Genomic DNA, 22,563 nt, shown 5'->3' with positions numbered 1-22,563 from the left:
GATCTTGGCAAGTTTTATTTCATATATGATAAACGACGGCTTAATGAACTTGTTCGTTACTGTTTTAAAAAATGACTGAAATTATTAGAATTCGCAAAACCCTTGATAACATACTTTCTAAGTAAAATTTGTACAATTTGTAATTAAGAGAAAAAGTTATTTGATAAATATTCAAACAGAGAGGATAGTATAAATTAGTTTCGAATTTTGAATAAACTTAGATATGGAAGAACTTTATATTTTAAAGAGAAAAGGAAATAAAATACGAAAGGGAGATATAGACATTGTACTATGATTATTACATTAAGCATCTTCTCATAAGTGCGAACACACAACTATTTCCCATATGTAATTAGAAAGAAAAGTGTCTCGGATGTAACTTCCTCTATCACGATGTAACCTATTTCTCATGTGATGTACGAATCTCACGAGGTTTCTCAGGTTCCTGATTACCAGAAACGTAGTTGTTGTCTACCTTCTTATTGCATTCTGCTCGCAAATTAGACAATGTCTCGGGTACTTTGGTTTAGCACTTTACAACGATGCTAGAAAATTTGTAAGCTGTAACTTACGCACTTAGCTAGGGACAATTTTATAATATCGTAAGTGAATAATTTTGTCAACTGTATTTTTCCTGAAACATTTCACTAACTTCATTTGTTTAATTCAAAAATTCTACGATTTCTCAAAATACCGTAGAATTACAGAAGAGATTGTAAAAGAATAATTTTCTACTCCTACAGCTTTAATGTCTTCGGTGATCTCCTCCTTACAAATTGTATACCTAAGTAACCCTACTGATCTTTGAAGCTATAATTCTATACCTCTACCAATCCCACGCTCCTAATAATTCTGTATCTAGACACTATGTGTATATTTTTCCCACTCACAAAATTCTTTAGCTCTTCCAACCAGTCTAATTTTATTTAATTCGATACTCATCGGCAAGACACTTCTAACTCGCTTCTAAGTGATCATACTTAACCACTGAATCTTCCAATTCTAGCGAATATCGAATTAGTGTGCATAAATATTCTTTTATGTACGTATATCAATTCTAATCTAATTTCAAATCATCATTCCAAATCCCAAATTTAATCCACTCTCAATTCCACTTTATCCCAACCAACTAAAGCTTTCCGCAATTATACGATCTAAAACCTTCGTCTCTAATCGCAATCCAATCTAAATCCAAAATTTACTCCTCTCTCAATTCCACTCTGTTCCAACTAAAGCTTTCCACAATTAAAGAATCTATATCCTTCACCTAATACCGAATTCCAAAATCCCTGCTTCTCAACTGCATCTGAATCCAAATTTCAAATTGACTGCACTGTCCAATTCACTTCGTTCCAACCAACTAAAGCTTGCCATGATAAGAAACGACCTACAAACTTGAGATTTATTTACAATCTCCAAATCTCTGATCCTTTATCGCGATTCGATCCACAGCTGCCCTGGCACATCCTGACGCGGACCTAGCCAAAACCTTCCTCATGAGACCCGTCACAGTATCTCGGGTCCCATCCTTCCGGTACAGGAGTGCATGGACCCCGTTGAAATGCCAAGGTCCTGGCAGCCGGGTAACCGAAGGGAGGGAGTATCCTTTTTCCTGGCGCGCTTCCCAGGCTACGTGGGTTCGCCGATCACCTCCTTGGCTCCCTCCAGATCGTGGCCAATCGTGGCCACGTGGGAGGGGGCGGATGATCACCGCTATAAATGCTACCAACAGCCGTTCACCAGGAACACAAAACGTCGGGCCGGGCCGTGGCTGCAGCGGAAACAAGCGAGTACTGGTCACCAGCAGCGCTTTCAAAAAAAAAGAGGAAACAAGCTCAGAAGGATTTTAGAGAGAGGGATTATAGAGGGAAGAGAGGAAGAGAGAAAGATACTATGAGAGGATTGGTGAGTGTCCTGCTCGCGTGAGTGAATAGGGCGACGTGAAGAACAAAGGAAAGTGAAAGGTTAGGGTAGATCGGGTCGGTAGAGGCCCACGCGAAGCTTAGAGATACGATAGGAGCTAGAATGGGTTTAGGGTTTATAGATATGTTAAAGAGGGGTTTTCCAAGAATTTTGGAGTGGCTTCTGTGATAAAATTTTTTTCAATTTCTCTTAGGGAGCGGCAAACTTCGTTAGGCACGCTTGAAGTTTTTGTTAAAATAATTGTATTTGGAATTTAGTTCGTTTGTAATTTGGGGAAACTGTAGCAGGACCGACTATCCTCCGGATCTCGATGATTTTCTGATGTCGTAGAAATGGATATTTTGAACGACTTTTTCTTATACACATAAGGGTTGAACACGCTTTTTTGTTATCGAAATATTCACAAGAAATAAAACGAAATATTCAGCCAGCCATTGCTAACTAACACAGACGCGTACGCTGCCATAGACGCTAAAATCTACGTAGTATTCTCCGTAATAGTAGCGATAGTTCTTTGCAAATGTCCCGGAAACTGAGGCCGACCGCCAGTAACATAGGTAGAAAAAAGTTGATCAAAATCATGCCCCCCGCCATGTATTAAAACATTTCCGAGATCAGAGAGATTGAGTTCTATCTGTACTACAACATTCCGAAATTGTAAATTGTTCACTTGAAAAGATGAAAATCGCTAAATTCGCAAATGTTGAATTTCAAAATTTTTAACTTTCATTTCACGAATAAACAATGTTAAAGTATACGAGACTAGACGATTGCGTTTCAAACCTTATTTAGATCCATGGAAGGGCAATTTTGTCCTATATATAGCGTCCTTAATTAAAAATTCTCAACTCGTATACATCCCTAATATGATATAACTTAATCTGTCGAATTAATTAGAAAATCTCACTTTGTTGTATCCAGAAAGATATAAATTAGCACAAAAATTTATTTTATTTTATTAATCATTTCGCAATTTCTTTTTGTACCTTCTTAATATTCCTATTTCATTCTAGATCGTCTTAATCGTTACGGTAGCGAGCTGCAGAGCCGGTTTCCTCGGCGCACAACCCTCTTTCGTCGAGCCCCAGGTCCACCCTCAGCCAGGACCTCAAAGGTTCGCGCCTCCAGCACCGGTTGGCCAAGATGGGAACGTGATCGACACGCCAGAAGTCGCTCAGGCGAAGGCTGCACACTTTGCGGAATTCGCCAGAGCAGCGGCTAGAGCGGCGGAAGAGAGCAAGAATCAACCCCAGTCGTCTGTATACAATCCAGTACCGACCCAGCCGCATATCATTCCTGCTTCCTCACCAAACCAAGGAGGTCAGCTTCCTGCACCAAAGTATCATCAACCTGCACCAAACTATCATCGACCTGCTCCAGGTAAAATATTTATATTAATTCTGCTGTCCTCCTCGCTTCTTCTTCGCTTTGTATCTCTTCCGATATCTTCCCTTTTTCAAGTATTTGTTCATAAAAAGCGTTGAATATACAAAAGGTACAAAAATTACACTGAATAGCCAAATCAAATATCTAATAAATTCTAGTAAATTCTAGTAACATCTATTGGGTATATGGACCGGAAGAAGACAACGGTGTTAGGCAAAAAATCACAAGTAAAACTTTTCATTTTACCAACATTATCAAAAATGTACTGAGAAAAGCAACCACAAAAATTCTAGTTCTACCATGATTATATTTTTGGTATTTTTAACACCTTTGGTAGATCATAAATAACAAATGGATATCCTTAATATTCCTAATAAATCTCAAACAAAACCCCCTTATTTCTCAAATTTGTAAACTGTGCACTCAAAAGGTCAACGATAAAAATTTCAGTTCCAGTATTTGTAATATTTCGAATAAGTTTTAACCACATTTCTCTCATTTTTAAATTTTACTAACTATGTATACTCACAAAATCAATCATACGAATTCCAGTTCCAGCACCATCGTACAGTCAACCTAACCCAGCGTACCAGCCATATTATGCCGGAAACACGAACTTCATTGGCCAACAAAGTTTCTCTACGAATACCGCTAGGTTTGTTCCAGCGCCTCTAGCCGAGGATGGAACCGTAATCGATACGCCGGAAGTGGCTGCTCTTAAGGCCGCCAGGTTGGCGGAACTGGCGGAGGCCGAAGCAAGGGCGTATAAATTCGCGCAGGAATACAAACCGGAAGTGCAAGGCCAAGGTACGTTCACTCTGAAGGATTCTGCTTGACGAGGAATCTGATATGTTTGGAATATAATTGGACAAGATTGTTATGGAAACTAAAAACAGATAACTGGAAACTACTTTTAATTGTTAGTCTATGTTTTTTGGAGATTTAATAGTTTCTTTCGTTTTAAGGTGCTCTTTTTTATTGAAGATATTCTTCCTTAAAATCTGAATGTTTTCTATTTACTAATTTATTACAGATATTAGAGGAGAATATTCGATAAAATTCAGCAAATTTGAAGCCACATCAACACGCACATAATAACTCCGAAGTTCCTTTATTATGATATTCTATAGTCTTTTTACCGTAAATCTTTTCAATATTTGTAGCATTCTCATTTTCTGTTCGTTTATTACAAAGCATTAATCCTTATACCATACTCAGTGAAGTATAGCGAAGGTATCTGATATAATGTGACTGAAGTAGTCACACTGCTCAAATAAGAAATAACTAGTTTAATATACATAAATGGTAGATTATTTTGCCAATTATCTAAGTCAGACGTTTATGTAAAATATTTGAATGTAACGTGAGAATTTAGGATACACATAATGTTCAATATGCTTCGACAAAAATGATAATGATTCTTGTATGAAATAGCTTGTATAAGGATCGGATAGCGGGAAGAATGACACAAATGTATGTAAATCGTTTTGTTTCTTATTTCATGTAATGTATCTGATACATTGAAATAACGCAACGTTAAACGTAACACATACATTAAAAAAAGTATGTCAGTGATAGGATAAAATAACGAGTATTGTGAAACAGAATAATTTTTAATCTAATTTCCTATCGTTTAATCTAGAGAATTAGAATAATTTGATTCACAAATGAATAATTCATTGATTCGTTAAGAATTATAAAGCAGGACAGAGCAAAAATATAGTTATTAAAAAATGTCTTACATACAAAAGTCTGTTTCCAATAATTCCATCGAGAATTTTTTCTATCGTAGCTTCGATACAATTTCGATGATGTAATATTTTCTGCAAATCAAATCGAGGAATTTCTACAGTCAGGAACGACTGAACTCTGACCAGTTATAAATACGTTCGTAACACCCTGATGCAACGTAAGAACCAACTGATTGCTCAACAAGTTAATCGTTCGATTGTTCCTGTGAGAATGGCCTGTATGGCCACTAATCGTTACGAATATAATCGTGACCCGGCCATTTCTCTTCTGGAATATCAAACAACGACGTCGTAGGTCAGGAACGAGTTTCACTCTAGTTATTCGAAACTGGTGCTTTGTAACAAATAACTGACGTCGAAGATGACGAACTAATCGAGTACCATATTTTTCTTTTTCCAAGCAGAGAAAGAACCATGCGAGAGATTGAACTAACGAGAATTAGAAAGCAACGAGCTATTTTTAAATAAACCATTTTTATTGTCTCGATCTCTTTAAATGGACGCTTGCATCATTAATAACGAAGGGGAAAGGTCAGACAGGAACCGGTTCCTCTTGTCCCGATTCATTCGACTGCCGATCCTAAAGCAAATTGGAACCGATTAAATGACTCGTGTGAATAAATCACGAAAAGGAATTTTAAGCTTCCTTGACATGTCACCTTGATCGATTTTTTAAGCCTTGGTTGCTATAATTTGCACCTTTTAATTGGAAGATTGACAACTGCAGATATACAGTGTAATGGTAAAAATCGATATTTTCTGTTCTTCCTTAACCTCATCGAGGAATATGGTAAAGCATTATAATATTTATTTGGACGACTTACCGACCACTAATTATTATCATTTTCGAATAATCATTTTTATTTTATCAGAATAATAATAGAATCGATCACAAATTATCGGATTTACAAGTTTCTAATAACTTGTCTCCGTTCATAGAAAAGAGAAATAAACAGGTTTCTTTCAAATTTTTCACCAGATCAAGAATCGGTAATAGATAGTTGCATCGTTTCAGTTTATGCTGGTCCAGCAGCTCCAGCTCCATACAACGCTCAATATGGTGCTCCTGCTGCACAAGTATTTCCTGGAGCAGCACCTTCGTATCCTGCTCAAGGTCAACCTGCGTTCGGCACGCCTGCTTTCCAACCCCAGAACTACCAATCGTAACAATTCGGTGCTTACTAAATTCATAATCACGACGTATCTGTATATAATTTAGGCAAATAAATTACTTCCCCTCCTTTTTTTTTAAACTTGTCATTCTTATTCCCTTTCCTTCGTTCCTTCGTTCCTTCGTTCGTATTTGTTTCATCCTTTTGAACCTTATCGGAGAAATTTCCTTGAGTTGCTTCTAATTGACTTTGGTTTTTACTTTTTTTTTCGGAGAGAAAAGGAATTAACGAATATTAATAACAGATGTTGACAGATTCCTAAACATTTCCAAGTTTAAGGGATGTTCCCTAAAATTATTTTTAGTGGATTTGTATTATTTGCTTGTTCTTTCTATTTTTTTTTTTTTTTTTTTTTTTAATAAGATTGAAGTTAGAAGTTTTTAAGTTTTTCAAAGATTTGGGGAAGCTTTTTAAAATTATTTTTCGAGAAACCTGTGTTTTGCTTTTCTAGAAAAATAAATATAGTTAAAAATATCAGAAAATTCCAATGCCTCTACTCTGACGGTTTAGTTTCAAGTTTTATCGTAAAACAATTTACCTTTAAATAATGTTTCTATAGAAGCGACTCACTCAGTTGCGAATATTCTTAACGCAAACGATAACGATTTCTTTCTTTCGTTATCTAAAATTCCATTACTTACATAAATACTATGTGAATATATATTATAGTAATTGTTAATTGAAGAATTTAATTAACTATTCAATTCTAGAAACTATATATTATTAATTTACATTTATCGCTTAATAGAAACAGTCAGCTTTTGCTGTAATACGATTAAAAAAATCGGCTCTTGCATTTCAGATATTTAATGAATTTGTATCATATAGGTTAACGCGCAGTTCTTGGCCAAGAAGCGGCCAAACCAATGCACCGAACGAATGACCAAGGAGTATTATTTAGTCGTCAGAAACCACGAGTTAACCTACATTCGATTTCGCTATGCATTGCGGTTAACGTAATCCAAGAATCAGAAAGATCTCCTCACTTCGATCCCGAGTTAGCGAGAACGTGTCTTCATGGCCATTTCACGTTTATTTTATTTATATTATTATTATTACTGTTATCGATTATTATTGGCCAGACAAAAGTAAAGAGAAATACAAAAGGCAAACATTTCAAAATGTCGCGATTTTCATTAAAATTCGCGGAGATATGTTCAGATTTTCTGTCAGACATTATCGTAACGATTGTCTCGTAGGATTGCGATCTCTTTGCACGCACGATTTCACGCGAAAAGAAGCGATCGCCGAAAAAAGTTTCGCCATTAGAATAAAAGAACGATGTAGTTGGTTGATCAACGAGAATGTGAGTTTTGTGGCGTTGACGGCTTCTCAAAGAACCGATCCAGACTTTCACATCGCTCGCTGAATTCTCAGCGACAAATCTGCCACCCTATTATCATCCATTTTGGCGTTTTATCGCAATTCGTCAAAATTCGTTCGTTCGTCAATTACGATTACCGTATAAATGTATCTATTTATTTATCCTTAAGATATATTTATTTTATTTATCCTTAAGATAAGATAAGTGGAGTGAAACGTCACTAAAAGGGAACGATAGTAGATAAATCTCTAAATTCATGACCAACCGATTAATAATCGAGAACCAGATAACTTTACGAAGAAATAACGAGAAATTTTGTCGAAATACGGTTACCAGCTGGTTACGAACTACCTTCAGATCGTAATCCTTACGACATAGGTCACATCGGTGTACGAAACACGTGAGAAGAAACCTACCGAGGAACGTGGAGTCGTTCCTCCTGAACAAACTCAAGCATCGTGATTCGTCGCTCTCGAAAAGGTCAAGAATTGTAACTTGCTGGAATCGAGCACGTGGACGCATTGACTGGCAATCGAATCATTAATTGTAATTTGAAATAATTGTACATAAAATAGATTTCAATAATTTTGCAATAACTTGGCGAGATGTAATTATTATTTCTAGTTGGAAGTGCAGAAGGAATTTTATTATTTTTGCAGTAGGAAGATAGACGAATTTGATATTATCGGTGAATTTTAATCAAGCACGATCTAATCACGCGTTACTTGTTAGAGGACCCCGTTTGCGTAAAAGTTTGCGCAACTGTTTCTTCAAGTTATCGACCGAACTATATCGCGTTACGGTGTAAACAGGGAATCTGAATCGACGTTAATTAACCAAACGAGGTCAGCATTCTAATTTACCTGCTCGTGTAATGCGTAATTAGAAGAATGAACCGTTGCATGGCAAACAATTTTGTGTAAACACTGATTTATCTTATCATCGGTGCAAAATTATTACCACTTGTTACTTTCTCTTTTATTCTATTTGTTATTTTATTAACATACGTGTAACATTTATATATACTGTATATAAAACATAATATACATAACGTTTTTGCCTTCGTTTCAACAATTCATTTATTTTTAGAAAATACACCTGAAGATTAATATATAGTCTATGTATATAATTAATTGTAATTAGCATATAATTAATATATCTATAAATGTTATATATATAATACATTATAAGAAAAATTTAAATTAATCGTTACCTCTGTTTTTATATGTAAATTTAATATTCAGTAAATATTTTATAGGCAAATGAATATTTCAATATTTTAGCAGATACTACGGAAATTCGTTTACCGTGCGATGGTTTAAATGGACATCGACGGTCAAAGTGTAATCTTGGCCACTGTTTATAAGGGAACAGAAGCTCATCGTTGATAGAGGACTGCCTTGAAAGGATCACTGGATCACTAGGAGGATCTATGATCCCGTCCAGTCGTCCGTGAATCGGGCATGTGTCGAAAACCACAGAAAAGTTCTGCCTAAGTTGCGGCGAAGGGGTTGAGATTGCAACTCGTGAGAACTGGCCTCGAAAAGTTGAGAAGAAACATCAGGGACGTTTGAGGGCGGTTTTAAAACTTGATCATCTTTTTTCATCGATAGAACACGCAATTTTTCATTTCCTTGTTTATCTATACAGCGGACTTGTTATGCGACGAACGGGAATTTTGAAGTTTGAAATATTTAAAATATTTAAATGAAGGAAGAAACGGTAAGGGAAGAAGAGAAAGAAAGTTAAATACTCCAACGTTAAATTATACCACAACTAGGAATTCCAGAATTAAATATTGCGTAATTAAACGTTTCAAAATTAAATTTTTCGTGATTAAATAGTTCCAAGATTAAATATGTTGGAATAAAAATATCCCAAAACCAGCAGATTTCTACACCAAATATTCCGAAATTGAAACTTCCAGAATTATACACGACAGAAGAATAATACGCCCCAACTTCTTCCTCGTCAGTGACACTACAACACTTTACTTCTTCAATAATTCACCGCAGCTTTCGACAGCTTTAACTTCCACACAGACGCGTCTAACGGGATCGCCGTTCACGTTTATGTCATTAGCAAGAAAACAATTAAGGTATCGTTTTTCATGTCAGGTGTTGATCATCGTAACGTGGTTTACTCACATGATCGACGCCGCGATGCTATAAAAGCTAGATCGTTCGATCGAACCAGCCACACTCGTAATCGAGACGTCCGTTTCGTGGCCGGTGGTGTCCAGCAGCATGAGCTTGCTCGTAAGTGTGATCTCGTCCAGGAAAAAGTTGTTTCATTGTGAAAAAGATTGAACTAGTCACAGAAGTCGTAAAATTTAAACAGTCATTGAGATTTTAACGGAGTTTCGAGATTCTATTTACATTTACGGCTACATTTAATTTCGCACAAAATCAAAATCAGATTTCATCCATTAGAAAATCAATATCCTAAATGAAGCTTTAGTTACAAAGTGCTCGTCGAACTTCGCTTCTGATTGAGCTTAGATAAATTATCATTGGAAATTCTATCAAGATTCGACCGAAACTAATATCGGTAATAAATCTGGAATAATCTATATTAGAGCTTGAATCGTAATCTCGATTTGAGAGGAACCAATTTAAAATTTGATCGGAAAGATATTGTAATCTCAGTAAAAGGAGGAAACCTAGGAAACTATTTCGAGCTTGTTAAATTAATTGAAAAAAGGAACGTCAATCAACAATCAAAGTTTTCTTTGTTTCATTTTCAAAAATTAAATTCCAAATTACTGTAAGATATCAAGTATTTTTATAAATTAAATTAAATCTGTATTCCTTACCTTCTATCTATTTCCAAGCCAATCCTTCTTTAGTTTTCAATTTTAATCTTCAAATCTAATTTCCAATACTTTTGACGCACTGTGAGGTCCATTTGCGGGGAAAAATTTTACAGAATGCAACTTGATCGTTCGTCTTCTTTCCGATCGACTTTTTCAGATAATTCTGGCCGCATTAGTGGCGTCAACGATCGCCAAGACTTACGAACAGAGAGAGTACTATCAATACAGAGGTCCACCGGCGCCATTAACCAGCGATGGGATGGTGATGGACACGCCGGAAGTGGCCCATGCAAGAGCTGCCCATCTAGCGTTACACGCTGAAACGATAGCTAGATTAAGAAAAGCTCAGAACGATTACGAAACGTACGAGAACAACGAAATGTACATGCCTCGGATGATGGACCCCATGGAGGTTATTATGCAGAAACGACAAAGACAGAGGACGTTCATGCCTTTGGAGAATGACGGACGTGCCGTGGAAACCTGTAAGACTTGCAGTATACCCCAGGTAAATTAAATTATTTGTTATCAAGTTTGAGAATTTAAAGAAACTAGAAATAACGAACAGAAGAAATTTTCATCTAACATGTATCGCTGGAGGAATTTCAATTTCAGAATTTTAAAAACCGAAAAATTACGAATAGAAGAATCATATTATTTGTTTTGTTACGTTTATATATTACATATACCTTTAAAAAATCCTAAAATTTCAATTTTTTCTCAAATGAAAAAGTCACAAAAACTCCTAGAGTACTAATTATTAATTTCTACATACAAACCTTGCTCTAATTTTCAAGATGACAGAAGCAAAAATCCCGCATGTAGCAACGCATGCGAGAGCAGCCTCAAAGGCATCCGAATTTTATGAATTCGACGTCTTTGACGGACGAAAAAATTTGGTTTACCTTGCTCCTATCGGACTGACGTATAAACACACGCCAACGATAGGTTATCGGGGACCACTGGCGCCCCTGGGACCGGATGGCCGCGTGATAGACACACCGGAAGTAATGAGGGCACGCGAGGCTCATATGAAGGCGCATGCTCGCGCTGTGGCGCTTTCAACGCAAAACGATCTTTACTACTGACGAATAAAATAGGATCTCTCTTTGTTTATTCCGTGAGATTTCGGTAAACGGGCATGTACGATACGTTAAACGATTACCTTTGGTATCTTTGTTTAAAAAATTAAGAACGATGAAAAAATGCAATACTCCGTTCTTTGAAGAGTTGTAATATTTTAAAACCGAATTTTGACGTTTCTGTTTCAAGCTAAGGATGATGAGAAATTTAGTAGGATTAATTTTATCGAATATATTATGAAGTTATATACACGTACTGTACTCGAGCGAAGAAAATTGCGCGTGTCACTCAGTTTTCTTCTCAAATCGTTCGACTTTCTGTCAAACTGTACGCATTCGTTCTACGAGAATCGCACAATGTAACTTTTCGCAGCAATGAGAGCACTGTTTGTATTGTACCTGATTTTTTACATATAACATCGTTTTGGACTTTGATTTTCGTTTGTTCGGCAGTTTGACAACGAAAACAACCTATGCACTTTTTGTAAATAATGTTACCAATGCACACACTCAACCTTACATATACGTAATATTAATTAAAATGAATCATTTTATATGAAATAACGATTTCTTTTTATCTCACATTGCCATTGCTGCAATTCGAATTTTATTGCCATATGATTGTTACTAACGATTAACAATAGGTGATTTTAATAATGTCTAGATTCTAAGCTAATAGTAATAACTTATGATAGTCGTAGAAGGTTAAGATACTTATGTGAAATGAATTTTATGTCGATTAGAAAATCTCTTTCTTACCACCAAAGTGTATTCTGTATTTTTTATTATCTTTCCTGTGAAATAAAATATGAATATGGTCCTAATGTTGTCTATTCTCCGTTTTTTTTTCTCCTTTCCTACTTCATATTAGAATATGTGTTAACGTAGAACATAGAACAGGGAATATAATTAATTAATATCAAACTGACAACAATTTTTCTCCTGCGAAATCTACGGAATCCACGGTCGAAGATAAAAATTAAAGTACATCAGATATAATTCGCAATTTACCCAATTCTTTCGCGCAATTACACGCGTAAAACTGAATTTAAACAATGGGCTCCACCCGATTTCATAAAGTTCACAGAACTCGATATCGTAATAATATATAACTGAATTCCGGTTAATGTCAGGGAACTCTTATCGTCTAGAATTTACATTACGCAAGATGCATACAGGTCAAGCTGGGAGCGCTCTTCCTTTCCATTTCTCATTGGACGACGCCTACCTGCTCGCTCATTTACCTACATTCGAGCATGAGTAATCCGGCACAGTATAGCGTGGGATGACAGAATAAGAGCACAGTGTGCCCACGTGACATATTCAAAAAAATTATATTTCTTTTCTTATTATGAATTTTAAAAAATAGACAGAGACAGAGAGACGTACGAGAGACGCGCACCGAACCTTTGAAACCTCGAACAATATACGAATATGTCTTTAAATTCCTTTTAAACTTTAGCGATGTAATCACGCCTCGGAGAGTTGCCTCGGTGAAAAATCTCAAAATGTTCCATGTAATACACGTACGCGTAACGTGTTCACGAAAGAAAGCTTCTTAACACGTTTAAATACATTCGTGAGCCATTGCATTCCCTCGGTAATATCGAATACATGTGCACAATTTTTCACTGCTTAATCGATTAAAAACATTCCACCGTTCTAACAATCCCGGCAAACCATTTACTGTCACCTAAACTTAACTCGATGCCCAGTGACCCGTAATTCACCACTATGTTTGCACACAATCTATTAAAAATCCATCCTTCCGAACAATCGTCTAATCTCCTGGCCAGCTACCTGGTCAGGGGAACAGGAAATCTCGACCTTCCACGCCCCAAACGTTCACTTCCTTATGCAGCCAACTCTCGATTTCAATATCCATCGTGTTTAAACAGTCAATTACGCGCGATCGCCGCGATAACGATGCCGATCCAGATCTAGAAAACGAATCCACGAACGGTGTCTGCTACCGGCACACTTCGCCTTGCACTTATCCAGCAGACACCATGGAACCGGTTCTGTCCGTGACTCGGCTAACGTGTATCCTAGACGCTGGCACCAGCAAGGACGTGTTTGATCGAGCTTGACGAGGTATGCATTAGGATTTAGGGGCAGAAAAATTGCCACCGTGTTGTTCCTTAATGGGATTTATACCGATAGGGTCGTTGAGGTGCACCTGCGATCGTATAAAACGATAATAGGGTGCTAAGGTGAGAGTTGGAGGTGGATTTACGAGGTTGGCGCGAGTTTGGAGGCGTTGGAGGGAATACGGTTGGTTTGTGAAAATGGAAATGAAAATTGCTTGGGTTTCCTATATGCGAATGGTCGATTTAAAGTTATCGTAACGGGAGAGCGTTCTTTTTATGCAATTTTGTGGATTTAAAGTAAAATTGAGCTAAATTTACCTGGATTTGAGAATGTTGAATCTATTTTGCTTCGTCTCGCCGATTGCTACTTTCTGTTAAGTTTAGTTCAAACCTGGGGCTTTGTCACGGAGAATTGAATTATTTCGTGAATATGTTGAGTTAGCTTTGAGTAGTTTTGGCGCAGTTTAATGATTGTAAAATTCTCGGGCTCGAGCTTGTACTTGCTTGGATTTCAGATTTCAATTGCGGAGAATCTAATTTGGTTTGCGAAAGTTTGGGGATATCGAAGTGGAGCCTTGATACTTTTACGAATTTAGGTTGAATTTGATTGGATCTTTTTTATAGATTCAATTAATTAAGTAAAAAATAAATTATCCACATGGAGTTTTACATTAAAGAAATAGCGTACATCAATAAAATATTTTAATTTTCTATCTAAGTCGTATATCTTAGTTACTAAAAACTGGTAAATCACTTTGCATCCTGGTTGCAGCGCCCATAAGTTTGCCTTTAGTGCCCTGAATAAACTAATCGACACTGCGTCCTTTTCACGCCCGTGTACACGTGTTAGACTTCACTGTGCAATCAGATTTGCGTGTAGTCGCTCAAACTCTAACTCGTTTTCACTGCCGCGTGTTCTGAGCCGAGCACGAATCAATCTGATTCGTGTCACGGGCATGTTAGTCGACCACACGTGCCTATTCTTTGATTATATATTCGATTATGTCAGTGTCGTACAACTTTTAAACAGTTCTTAACCGTCTACCATCGTTTGACTATTTTATGAACAATTTTATGGCTACTTATTTCCCAATAACATACCACTGCATTCTGTACATATCTTTTTCTTTCAAAAGAATGAAATATTACATTTCGATCCTTGTTAATAATTTCAATTCCTCTTAGATTGCTCTTATTTTAATCTTTAATCATCGTTTTAATAATTTGATCACTGTTTCGTAATTTCATAGCTGTTTCATTATTGAATGATCGTTTGCATAAATTGGTAATTCTCTTATAACTTAATAATTGTTTTTATAATCACAACTAGTTCAATTAATTTGACTTTCCAAGATATTCGAGAAATCGATTAATATACCAGAAAGTGAAACACAATTAAAAAATATAAGCATTTCGAAACGCAAATAAAATTTTCTTGCAATTAAAAAGAGCGATTTTTTAATCTTGCTTGTTTCAGCAAAACATTTCGCTGCATTTTATTCGTTTCATTCATGTTACAATCGTTTCTCCGTTATGTACACGCACGATAATTTACAAATGTATATGTATCGCTGTAATTATTAAAAAAAAGAGAGGGAAAACACGATAGCATTGAATAATATCTATGAATAGTTCACGTGCAAAGGTTAATTCTCACGCAAACGCAAACTTTCCTTGACTAACGAGTGCGAAAGCGATGAAGAGATCACCTTGAAGAGGAATGTGACAAGAGGACATTTTTATCTCGATAATATCTGTAACGGTACAGACCACCGTTATTTCATTTCCATTCGACGATAAACACACGTGTCGATTTCGCTTTCCGTGCACATTTGCATACATCATTTCTTAAAGTTCAACAACAATTTTTAACTTGCATTTAACTGTATTAAAAGTGTACGAAACTTGTATGAAATTCTATTAAGCAAACTTATCGTCTCTGTAATACGATCTGACGAGTCGATAATTTTTAATCGGTAACGATATTAAAATTCGTCGAGATCCGAGCGAAAAACAGACAATCAAGAGGTAGATGAAACACAGAATCACAGAAAAGGGAGAGAGCTAGAAGGAAGAGAGCTTAAAGATACGGAAGACGTTATAGAAAAATTCCGAGAGAGATATTTCGTTGATTGTCGAAGTAAAAACTTATTGGAGGTAGTTGAAATTCGATGACTCAAGGGGATTTTTTTTTAAATTCTCTCGAATCATCGATAACAATGGACGAATGTGAATATTTTCTGTCAGCTTGATTCTTCTTCTGCGGCGATCAACGCCAGTTTAATAGTGATTCCAATTGTTGCCAGCATTCCAGGAGGGATTCCAGGGAGCACCCGCAGGATTCCATGACGGATTAGGAGCAGCTGGACCGGCTGGAGCTTTTTGAGCCTCCGCATTGTATAAGGAGAAGTGGACTGCCTTTGCTTGCTGCACTTCCGGTGTGTCTACCACGCGGCCGTCTGGTCCGAGAGGGGCTGGTGGTCCACTGGAAAATAAATTAATGTTCTTAATAACAATAGTACGTAGGACAAGACGATGTAACAAGGAACAAGAGTCGAATGAAACTTCAAACTAATTCCATATTTAAAATAATAGTCACGCTAGAATTTTACACTCGCTTAGTGCAAAGTAGAATATGTATATTACAATATGTATATCAAGCACATATTTATTCGTACAATAAAGCAATACTATAATATTTTAACTAAAGTTTGATTTCTATAGAAAATTCCAATTTTCAAATGACCAGAAACAAGAATATCTGAATTTTTTCACTCTCTTCCTACTTCCTCTTCCTAATAGTAGAGAATATATATATATATATATATTTTTTTTTTATATATGTATATATATAGAAAGAGAGAGAAATTCCTGTTCTATGAGACAATGTGCAAAACCTGTAATGCGGAGCATAGCCTCCAGGTGCGTAGGAACCAGCAGGGCCGGGGTAAGGACCGGCAACACCAGGTCCCTTGGGTGCCCTCGCATTTGCATCAGCCAAAGCAGCTAAATGAGCTGCTTTCAATTGAGCAACTTCTGGAGTATCTACAACTCGTCCATCTGCTCCTAATGGGGCTGGAGCCGCGTGGCCACCATAGGATCCTCCGTACCACTGTGGCACACAGTAGGCCACGTTCAAAATAATAGAAATCAGAATCTGAAAGAAAGCGAAATTCACTTATAGAATACATGTATTTTTATTTTGACCTTTTACCCTGAGAAACATGTGCTATCTAAACTCCCTCTAACAAGAAACTGAAGCAGATACGCTTCGAAATAAATCTCCGAAGGAAAGGAAAAAGAAAGGAACGTCAAATTGCGTTAAAAAAGGAAGAATGAAACAATTGAAGTTGAATAAACGTACAAAAAGTAGTCACTTTCCACGATGATTCCAACCAAAAACACACATACGCATTTTTCAAAAGAAAAATTCCTGTAAGAAACGAAATGCAGATGTAAAACGTAAAATTTCAATGAAACAGACAAACCAAAAAGTGAATATTCAAACCTATCGAAAAGCAATCCAAAAAACATTCGAGCCTTCCAAAGTCATTTTCACCAGAAATTCAACTAAAATTAAAGATAAAAAATTACGTAATACTCACGATATATCGGAACATGTTGTCGAAGCTCAGCGCAGGTCGATCCAGCGACTATCGACAGAGCTTGTGATCCGCATTATGACTTCCACAATCTGCTATCGTCGAATTTATAGGGGTACAGGGCGTCGTCGCGTGCCCCACCCCGTGCGCGACAACGGGGTATACAACCACACCCAGAAAAATGCTCTGCTTTAAACGTTGCCTTGCCCAGCTCTGTAACATTTACCAGCCATTAACAATGACACCGTGTGTCCCGTAACCTCGTCAGGAATAAAACTTGCCTCGACGCGACGCTATGCGCGAGACGTGGACACGCACGTCATCGCGGATGCAGTCACAACGTTCTCGATACATTTTCAATAAAGTGGGGGCCAAATTCATGGAATATGTCATTTAAAAATTTATTAATTTCGTTGCTTACGATTGTTGTATAGTTGAATTAATCTTATTATTAGATCGACGTATATATTTTTCCTCATTTTTATCGAAAAAAGTTTCAAATATTTGATGTAATAATCGAACAAATTAAACGACTGTATAATGTAGCGAGGATATCGATAAGTATGGCAGAATTTTTTCAATATCTTTGGGAGCTTGGGGTACAACGAAAAAAATGACGATGAAAACTCTATTGAGTCTGACTGGAGACTTTGACGCCCGCACAAGCACGAAAGTTACGGCTACAAATGAATTGGAGACTCCAACGCCCGCATAGGAAGATACACGTCGAGAATCGTAGAGTATCATTTTCAAGCATTTACTTTGTATTTGCGAAGACAAATCCAAAGAATTCCCGTCTCCAAGAAATTTGTTTTGCTGTTATTAAACTTTTCTTTTATCACGAATCGTATTCTGCACGACTCATAATTATTCCGGAAAGTATTCGTTACAAAATCGAAATGTTCTTTATTCGTTAAGAAATGAACACTGTTTTTATCGTATAACCGATTCTACTAACCAAAATTAGTTTTGTACAATTATTTTAGCATTGCGATGTTCTGTGATATTTTGGTTTCCTCGTGCTTTCTGTATCTTAATATTATCTGTTGCTTAATATTTCACGGGAAATCGAAAAATCTGAAAGATATTTCTATCCCAATTTCCAAAGAATGACAGAATAGGTAATTAGAAAAACAGGTATAGTTTGCATAGGTACGTAACACGAGGCGACAACGTGTTTCAGAAGCATTTCACTCTCTATATCCTCCGAGCGATATTTCATCGTGTGCCCACAGCAAGTGGACGAAACAAATTCCATCGATCGTCGCCCATTCCGTGTTCACCCACCTCTTACGATTCCGCGTGTTGTCACGCGGCGTCACAACCGGTGCATTGGGTTCTTTACTCCAAGCTTTTTTCTCCCCTTCTTTCTTTCTTTTGAAATAACGAACCGAGTTGCGACAGTTGGTGCCGGTTCAAAGACCACCATCGCGCATTGTTCGCGTGCTGACCTGAGCGGAACTGCGCGAGCTTGTCGCCAACGCTTTGATAACAACAGACAAACGTGGTCGGGACGTGCCATGCCGAACACCAGTTTCTTACGCAGTATATAATTAAATCAAAATGAGAGAGAGAGAGAGAAAGAGAGCTTGTTATAAATTTAATTATTTCATACAGGACAATAGACAACACCTGGTAATTGCTTATTATTGCAAGTGAAAACAAATTATACCGTTTTCTTAGATCATTGCAAAAAATGTTTCATATACAAATTTTGATTAAAATCTGTTTTTACAGTTTTCATAGTCCGATTCGCCTCGGTCTACCCTAATTAATAACATTTGCTTCACATTCTAAACGAAAGCAAATTATAATGTTACGTATCCGTGCGTTCTTTTTAAAAATTATTTATGTTCGTCTATAAAACTGAGATTTTGAACAAAATGTGTATTTTATATGTGGGTGAATGTTTTAATAAGATCCGCTTCTGTTTTGAACCGTAACAAAGCTTACCAAGTAATAATACGTAGTAATTCACGTGTATTTTGATACGTACTTTTTATCTTATTGGCAACCTGTAAGTAACATTTAGCAAATATATTATATTTGCAAATTACTCTTATTTCTAAGTTACTTTCATTTACAATATCATCTTATTTGTAAAATATATTTATGTATTTTATACAATTTTATGCGTGCCAAATTTGTATGAAACGATTGGCGAAAGAAAGCGTAAAATTCAGCAGGATATCAAAGTATACAACGTATCACCATGCGTTCACTGGGGCAAAAGATTTGGCAAATTTACGAAGGGTCGAAGTCTTTAAGTTTAAGACAGTTTCAAGACTCGTATAAGTCAGATGAAAGATACCAGCTGGCTGTAACTCACTGTAAACTGACTTTTATTTGTCTATTCCTGTTTTGCACTCTACGATAGTATATCTTTACGTTATCATATGCTACATGAATTTGAGTTCTACCTAAGTACAGTAGGTATAGTTACTTCGAGAATCCATTTACAATACACGCCAGATTGTTTTCATCTTCTACAAATTACTCGTAAATTCGTGGACACTTGACTGAAACTACAAGGGTGCACAGATACCATCTACGAAACAGATAATCTATTTTTGGCATTGATTTATGATTTATAAGTAAAGGAACAAATCTTTATCGCATCCGAGTATATATAAATTCTTTTATTTTAATATAAACGCAATAACCAGGAGAAAAATGCAAATTTCATAGAAGAAGGTATAAAAGGGAAACAGGATTAGATAGAAAATACAATAAAGATAAAATATCCGTTAAATACTTGCAATCTTTAATGAAAATATTTCACCAACATAACAAAACATCCTCCTTGCAATGCACGATCTACATCTACCTTACAAAAGAACCCTCCCTTCCATTATATGATACACAACCCCTTTACGAGGTTAGAAAAATTGGACTATTATAAACAATTCCATCAACAGAACTCGGAAAAATGCACACCGACAACAGAGTGTAAAAAGTAAAACCCAGAAATACCAATTAATCCACAACTCCGTCAGAAAAACGACATATTACAAATATTTTACAATTTTCCCTCTTTCTCAAATTTCTCCCATCCCTTGCTGTTTCTCCAAGAAATTTCAACGATTCTGTCATCAGTGGCGCCGATTATAGCGACTCATTTTCCATTATCACCAATGCGACTGCGGATAAGGGTCAGCGTAAGCGAGGTGGGCGATCTTCGAAATTTGTTCAGCGTGAGCTGCCAAATGCGCAGCCTTGGCGTGCGCCACTTCCGGCGTGTCGATTACTCTTCCGTCGTGAGCCAAGGGTGCGGGCGGACCGTGGTAGATGTTCTGAGTCGCGGCTACGTAGTTGCCGCTGTAGTCTTCGTATTTTCCATCAGAATAATCGCCGTAGCCGAGTGGAGCAGCTTTGGCAGCTTCGGCTGCGTGAGCTGCTAGGTGAGCCGCCTTGGCGTGAGCCACTTCCGGTGTGTCGACCACCCTTCCATCGTGAGCCAGGGGTGCTGGAGGACCGTGGTACGCTGCCCCGTAGGCTGTGTAGCCTGGAATGGCTGACGCCGAGAGGACGAGACACGAGAAAGGAAGCTGAAACGAAAGAAAATATTTGTAGATGGAAAGAAGGAAAGTGAAGAAACGTTAATATCAGAGTGATTCGATTATTCGAGAAGAAAATACGCTTCGCAATTGTAAATTTATGTTTATTCCAAGTGTTGTTCATCTTGGCCGATAAGATACGATTGCATCAATTTTAAGATTGCGACGAGGGACACGATAGTTTCGCGCGGAAAAACCAACTGAATCTGGTCGTCGTCTATCGAAACCAAACTTGATTTTAATATGTTCGCGAATTTCTCAAATTCGAGCCAAACACCATAGCTAGACTGCGGATGTGAATAAAAATTCACGTCTTTTACAGCAAGATCAAAGGAATGAAACCGAAATAGCTTCATCCTCCAAGTATTGCAACGAATGAAATACTTTTATTTCCCCGTAGATGCCTAAACATCCGCAGTCCACCAACGACAATACGATAGTAATCTACAAACTGTCTGCCGCCACTCGAAACTCTACGAAACGTGTAATGTTATGGTCGTTACTCACGAGGAGCCTCATGTTAGCCATGATCCACGACCTGATGCTTTTCTGCTGGTCGAACGGTCCGTGGTACACCTTATATAGTCGTGGAACAATACGGGCGCCCACTTAGAACAGCTAAACAAGCGGACACGCCGGTGTACGTGAAATATCCGCGCGCGCACACGCACGCGTTCCGCTTGATTTTCACATAATAATGGGTGGGGAGAGACATTTCTGTTTGGCAACGCGGGAAAAGAGAGTCGTGCGATCGATCGACAGCGAACCGATACAGAGATCGGCAGAAGAAATCAACAGCGATAGAAGAAATGGATGGGACAAGATTTGTTGCGTCAATTTCTGACCGGAGAGATCCATAGCGATCGAAAGAGAAATTAGGGTTGGTCTGTTGAGAATTTTGCGTGACTAGGGCTGGTTAAATTGAAAATTTATGTTGGCCAGGGTTGGTCATATGGAAACTTTGCATCGGTCGGGGTTGATGAAATCAAATGGAATTTTGTATCAATTGGGGTTGGTTCTCGCGATTTATACAGGGCTCGCTCGATGGAAAAATATGAAGAATCGAAGAACGACGGATTTATTTGGATCTTGAGGCGAACGTTGCTTCGTCGAATGGATTTTGGCTTTCTCGGGATATTTTAAGTAGTTGGTGTTGCATTTTCATAGTTTACAGAAAGGTGACTCGACGGACAAGTACGAAAAATTGAAAAACGACCGATTTACTTGTGTTTTGGGGTAAGCTTTGCTTCCATAGTAACAATTTACGCGTAAATGTAACTATCCACTTTCTTACGCAATACAGAACCACTTAGTCCACTTTATCCATCTCGCATGGCACCAAATTTCTCCGTTTGCCAATTTTACGCGGTGCTTATGGTCAATAACGAATCGAGAGATCGTCGAACGTGGCGTTCGATGCAAATTCTGCGAGATTCCATCACGTATCGTTACGCCCGAGTTCTTAATAAGCTCTCGGGCAATTATACTTTGCGAAACGCAGAACAATGACACCCAGTGCTCGAACAATCATTTCTAACGAGCGTCCACGGCCTAATTGGGACAAGTTCATTACGATGGAATCATTTTCCACTGATTATTCGTGGCCTGCTACCAATGAAAATGGCGTAAGCCATGGGACTTGACTGATCAGCGCGCAATTCAATTCCGATATGGACAGGTACAAGTACAAATATTTTTTCCGTTCTTATAATACAGTATAGGTTTGTGCAATAAATTATTGCTTTATTATTATGCTACGTTAGTTGTTATCAGCAATCGTTTTCGGCTGACGATTTTTCTGTGCGAATGTTGTCGCATAGTTTTTCTGTGTAAAAGATTTGTCAAATGATAAATTTCATTT

General features: G+C 37.3%; 3 protein-coding genes across 3 annotated transcripts; 2 read left to right on the top strand and 1 right to left on the bottom strand.

Moving 5' to 3' along the window:
- The first annotated feature begins 1,748 nt into the window (after positions 1-1,748).
- Positions 1,749-6,302, top strand: LOC138187992 (pupal cuticle protein-like). Its single transcript, XM_069129345.1, has 4 exons — positions 1,749-1,905; positions 2,937-3,303; positions 3,862-4,116; positions 6,076-6,302. Exons 1-4 carry the CDS (start codon positions 1,894-1,896, stop codon positions 6,225-6,227), a joined length of 786 nt encoding a protein of 261 aa, XP_068985446.1. The 5' UTR covers positions 1,749-1,893; the 3' UTR covers positions 6,228-6,302.
- Positions 6,303-9,770: 3,468 nt separating this feature from the next.
- Positions 9,771-11,650, top strand: LOC138187993 (uncharacterized). The gene is made up of 3 exons (XM_069129346.1): positions 9,771-9,814; positions 10,529-10,879; positions 11,169-11,650. The coding sequence occupies exons 1-3, from the start codon at positions 9,803-9,805 to the stop codon at positions 11,457-11,459; spliced, it is 654 nt and encodes a 217-aa protein (XP_068985447.1). The 5' UTR covers positions 9,771-9,802; the 3' UTR covers positions 11,460-11,650.
- A 2,547-nt stretch (positions 11,651-14,197) lies between these two features.
- Positions 14,198-21,245, bottom strand: LOC138188390 (cuticle protein 18.7-like). The gene is made up of 5 exons (XM_069130110.1): positions 21,210-21,245; positions 20,277-20,693; positions 17,149-17,196; positions 16,441-16,700; positions 14,198-16,028 (listed from the first exon to the last, which is right to left on the bottom strand). The coding sequence occupies exons 1-5, from the start codon at positions 21,228-21,230 to the stop codon at positions 15,824-15,826; spliced, it is 951 nt and encodes a 316-aa protein (XP_068986211.1). The 5' UTR covers positions 21,231-21,245; the 3' UTR covers positions 14,198-15,823.
- Positions 21,246-22,563: the final 1,318 nt, after the last annotated feature.

Source organism: Bombus flavifrons, chromosome 16, assembly GCF_040668555.2.
Source record: "Bombus flavifrons isolate JBK064 chromosome 16, iyBomFlav1_principal, whole genome shotgun sequence".
Classification (NCBI taxonomy): domain Eukaryota; kingdom Metazoa; phylum Arthropoda; class Insecta; order Hymenoptera; family Apidae; genus Bombus; species Bombus flavifrons.
Note: the sequence above shows the minus strand (reverse complement) of the source record. Positions and strands in the feature narration are given on the sequence as shown.

Excerpts from the sequence above, each read along its gene's own strand:
- LOC138188390 (XM_069130110.1), bottom strand. The coding sequence starts at position 21,230 with ATGGCTAACATGAGGCTCCTC. Across the intron at positions 20,694-21,209 it reads TGGCTAACATGAGGCTCCTC|CTTCCTTTCTCGTGTCTCGT; the intron begins GTGAGTAACGAC and ends CTTTCGTTTCAG. Across the intron at positions 17,197-20,276 it reads CTTATCCGCAGTCGCATTGG|TCGCTGGATCGACCTGCGCT; the intron begins TGATAATGGAAA and ends CTCTGTCGATAG.
- LOC138187993 (XM_069129346.1), top strand. Across the intron at positions 10,880-11,168 it reads AGACTTGCAGTATACCCCAG|ATGACAGAAGCAAAAATCCC; the intron begins GTAAATTAAATT and ends CTAATTTTCAAG.
- LOC138187992 (XM_069129345.1), top strand. Across the intron at positions 3,304-3,861 it reads CTATCATCGACCTGCTCCAG|TTCCAGCACCATCGTACAGT; the intron begins GTAAAATATTTA and ends TACGAATTCCAG. Across the intron at positions 4,117-6,075 it reads ACCGGAAGTGCAAGGCCAAG|TTTATGCTGGTCCAGCAGCT; the intron begins GTACGTTCACTC and ends GCATCGTTTCAG.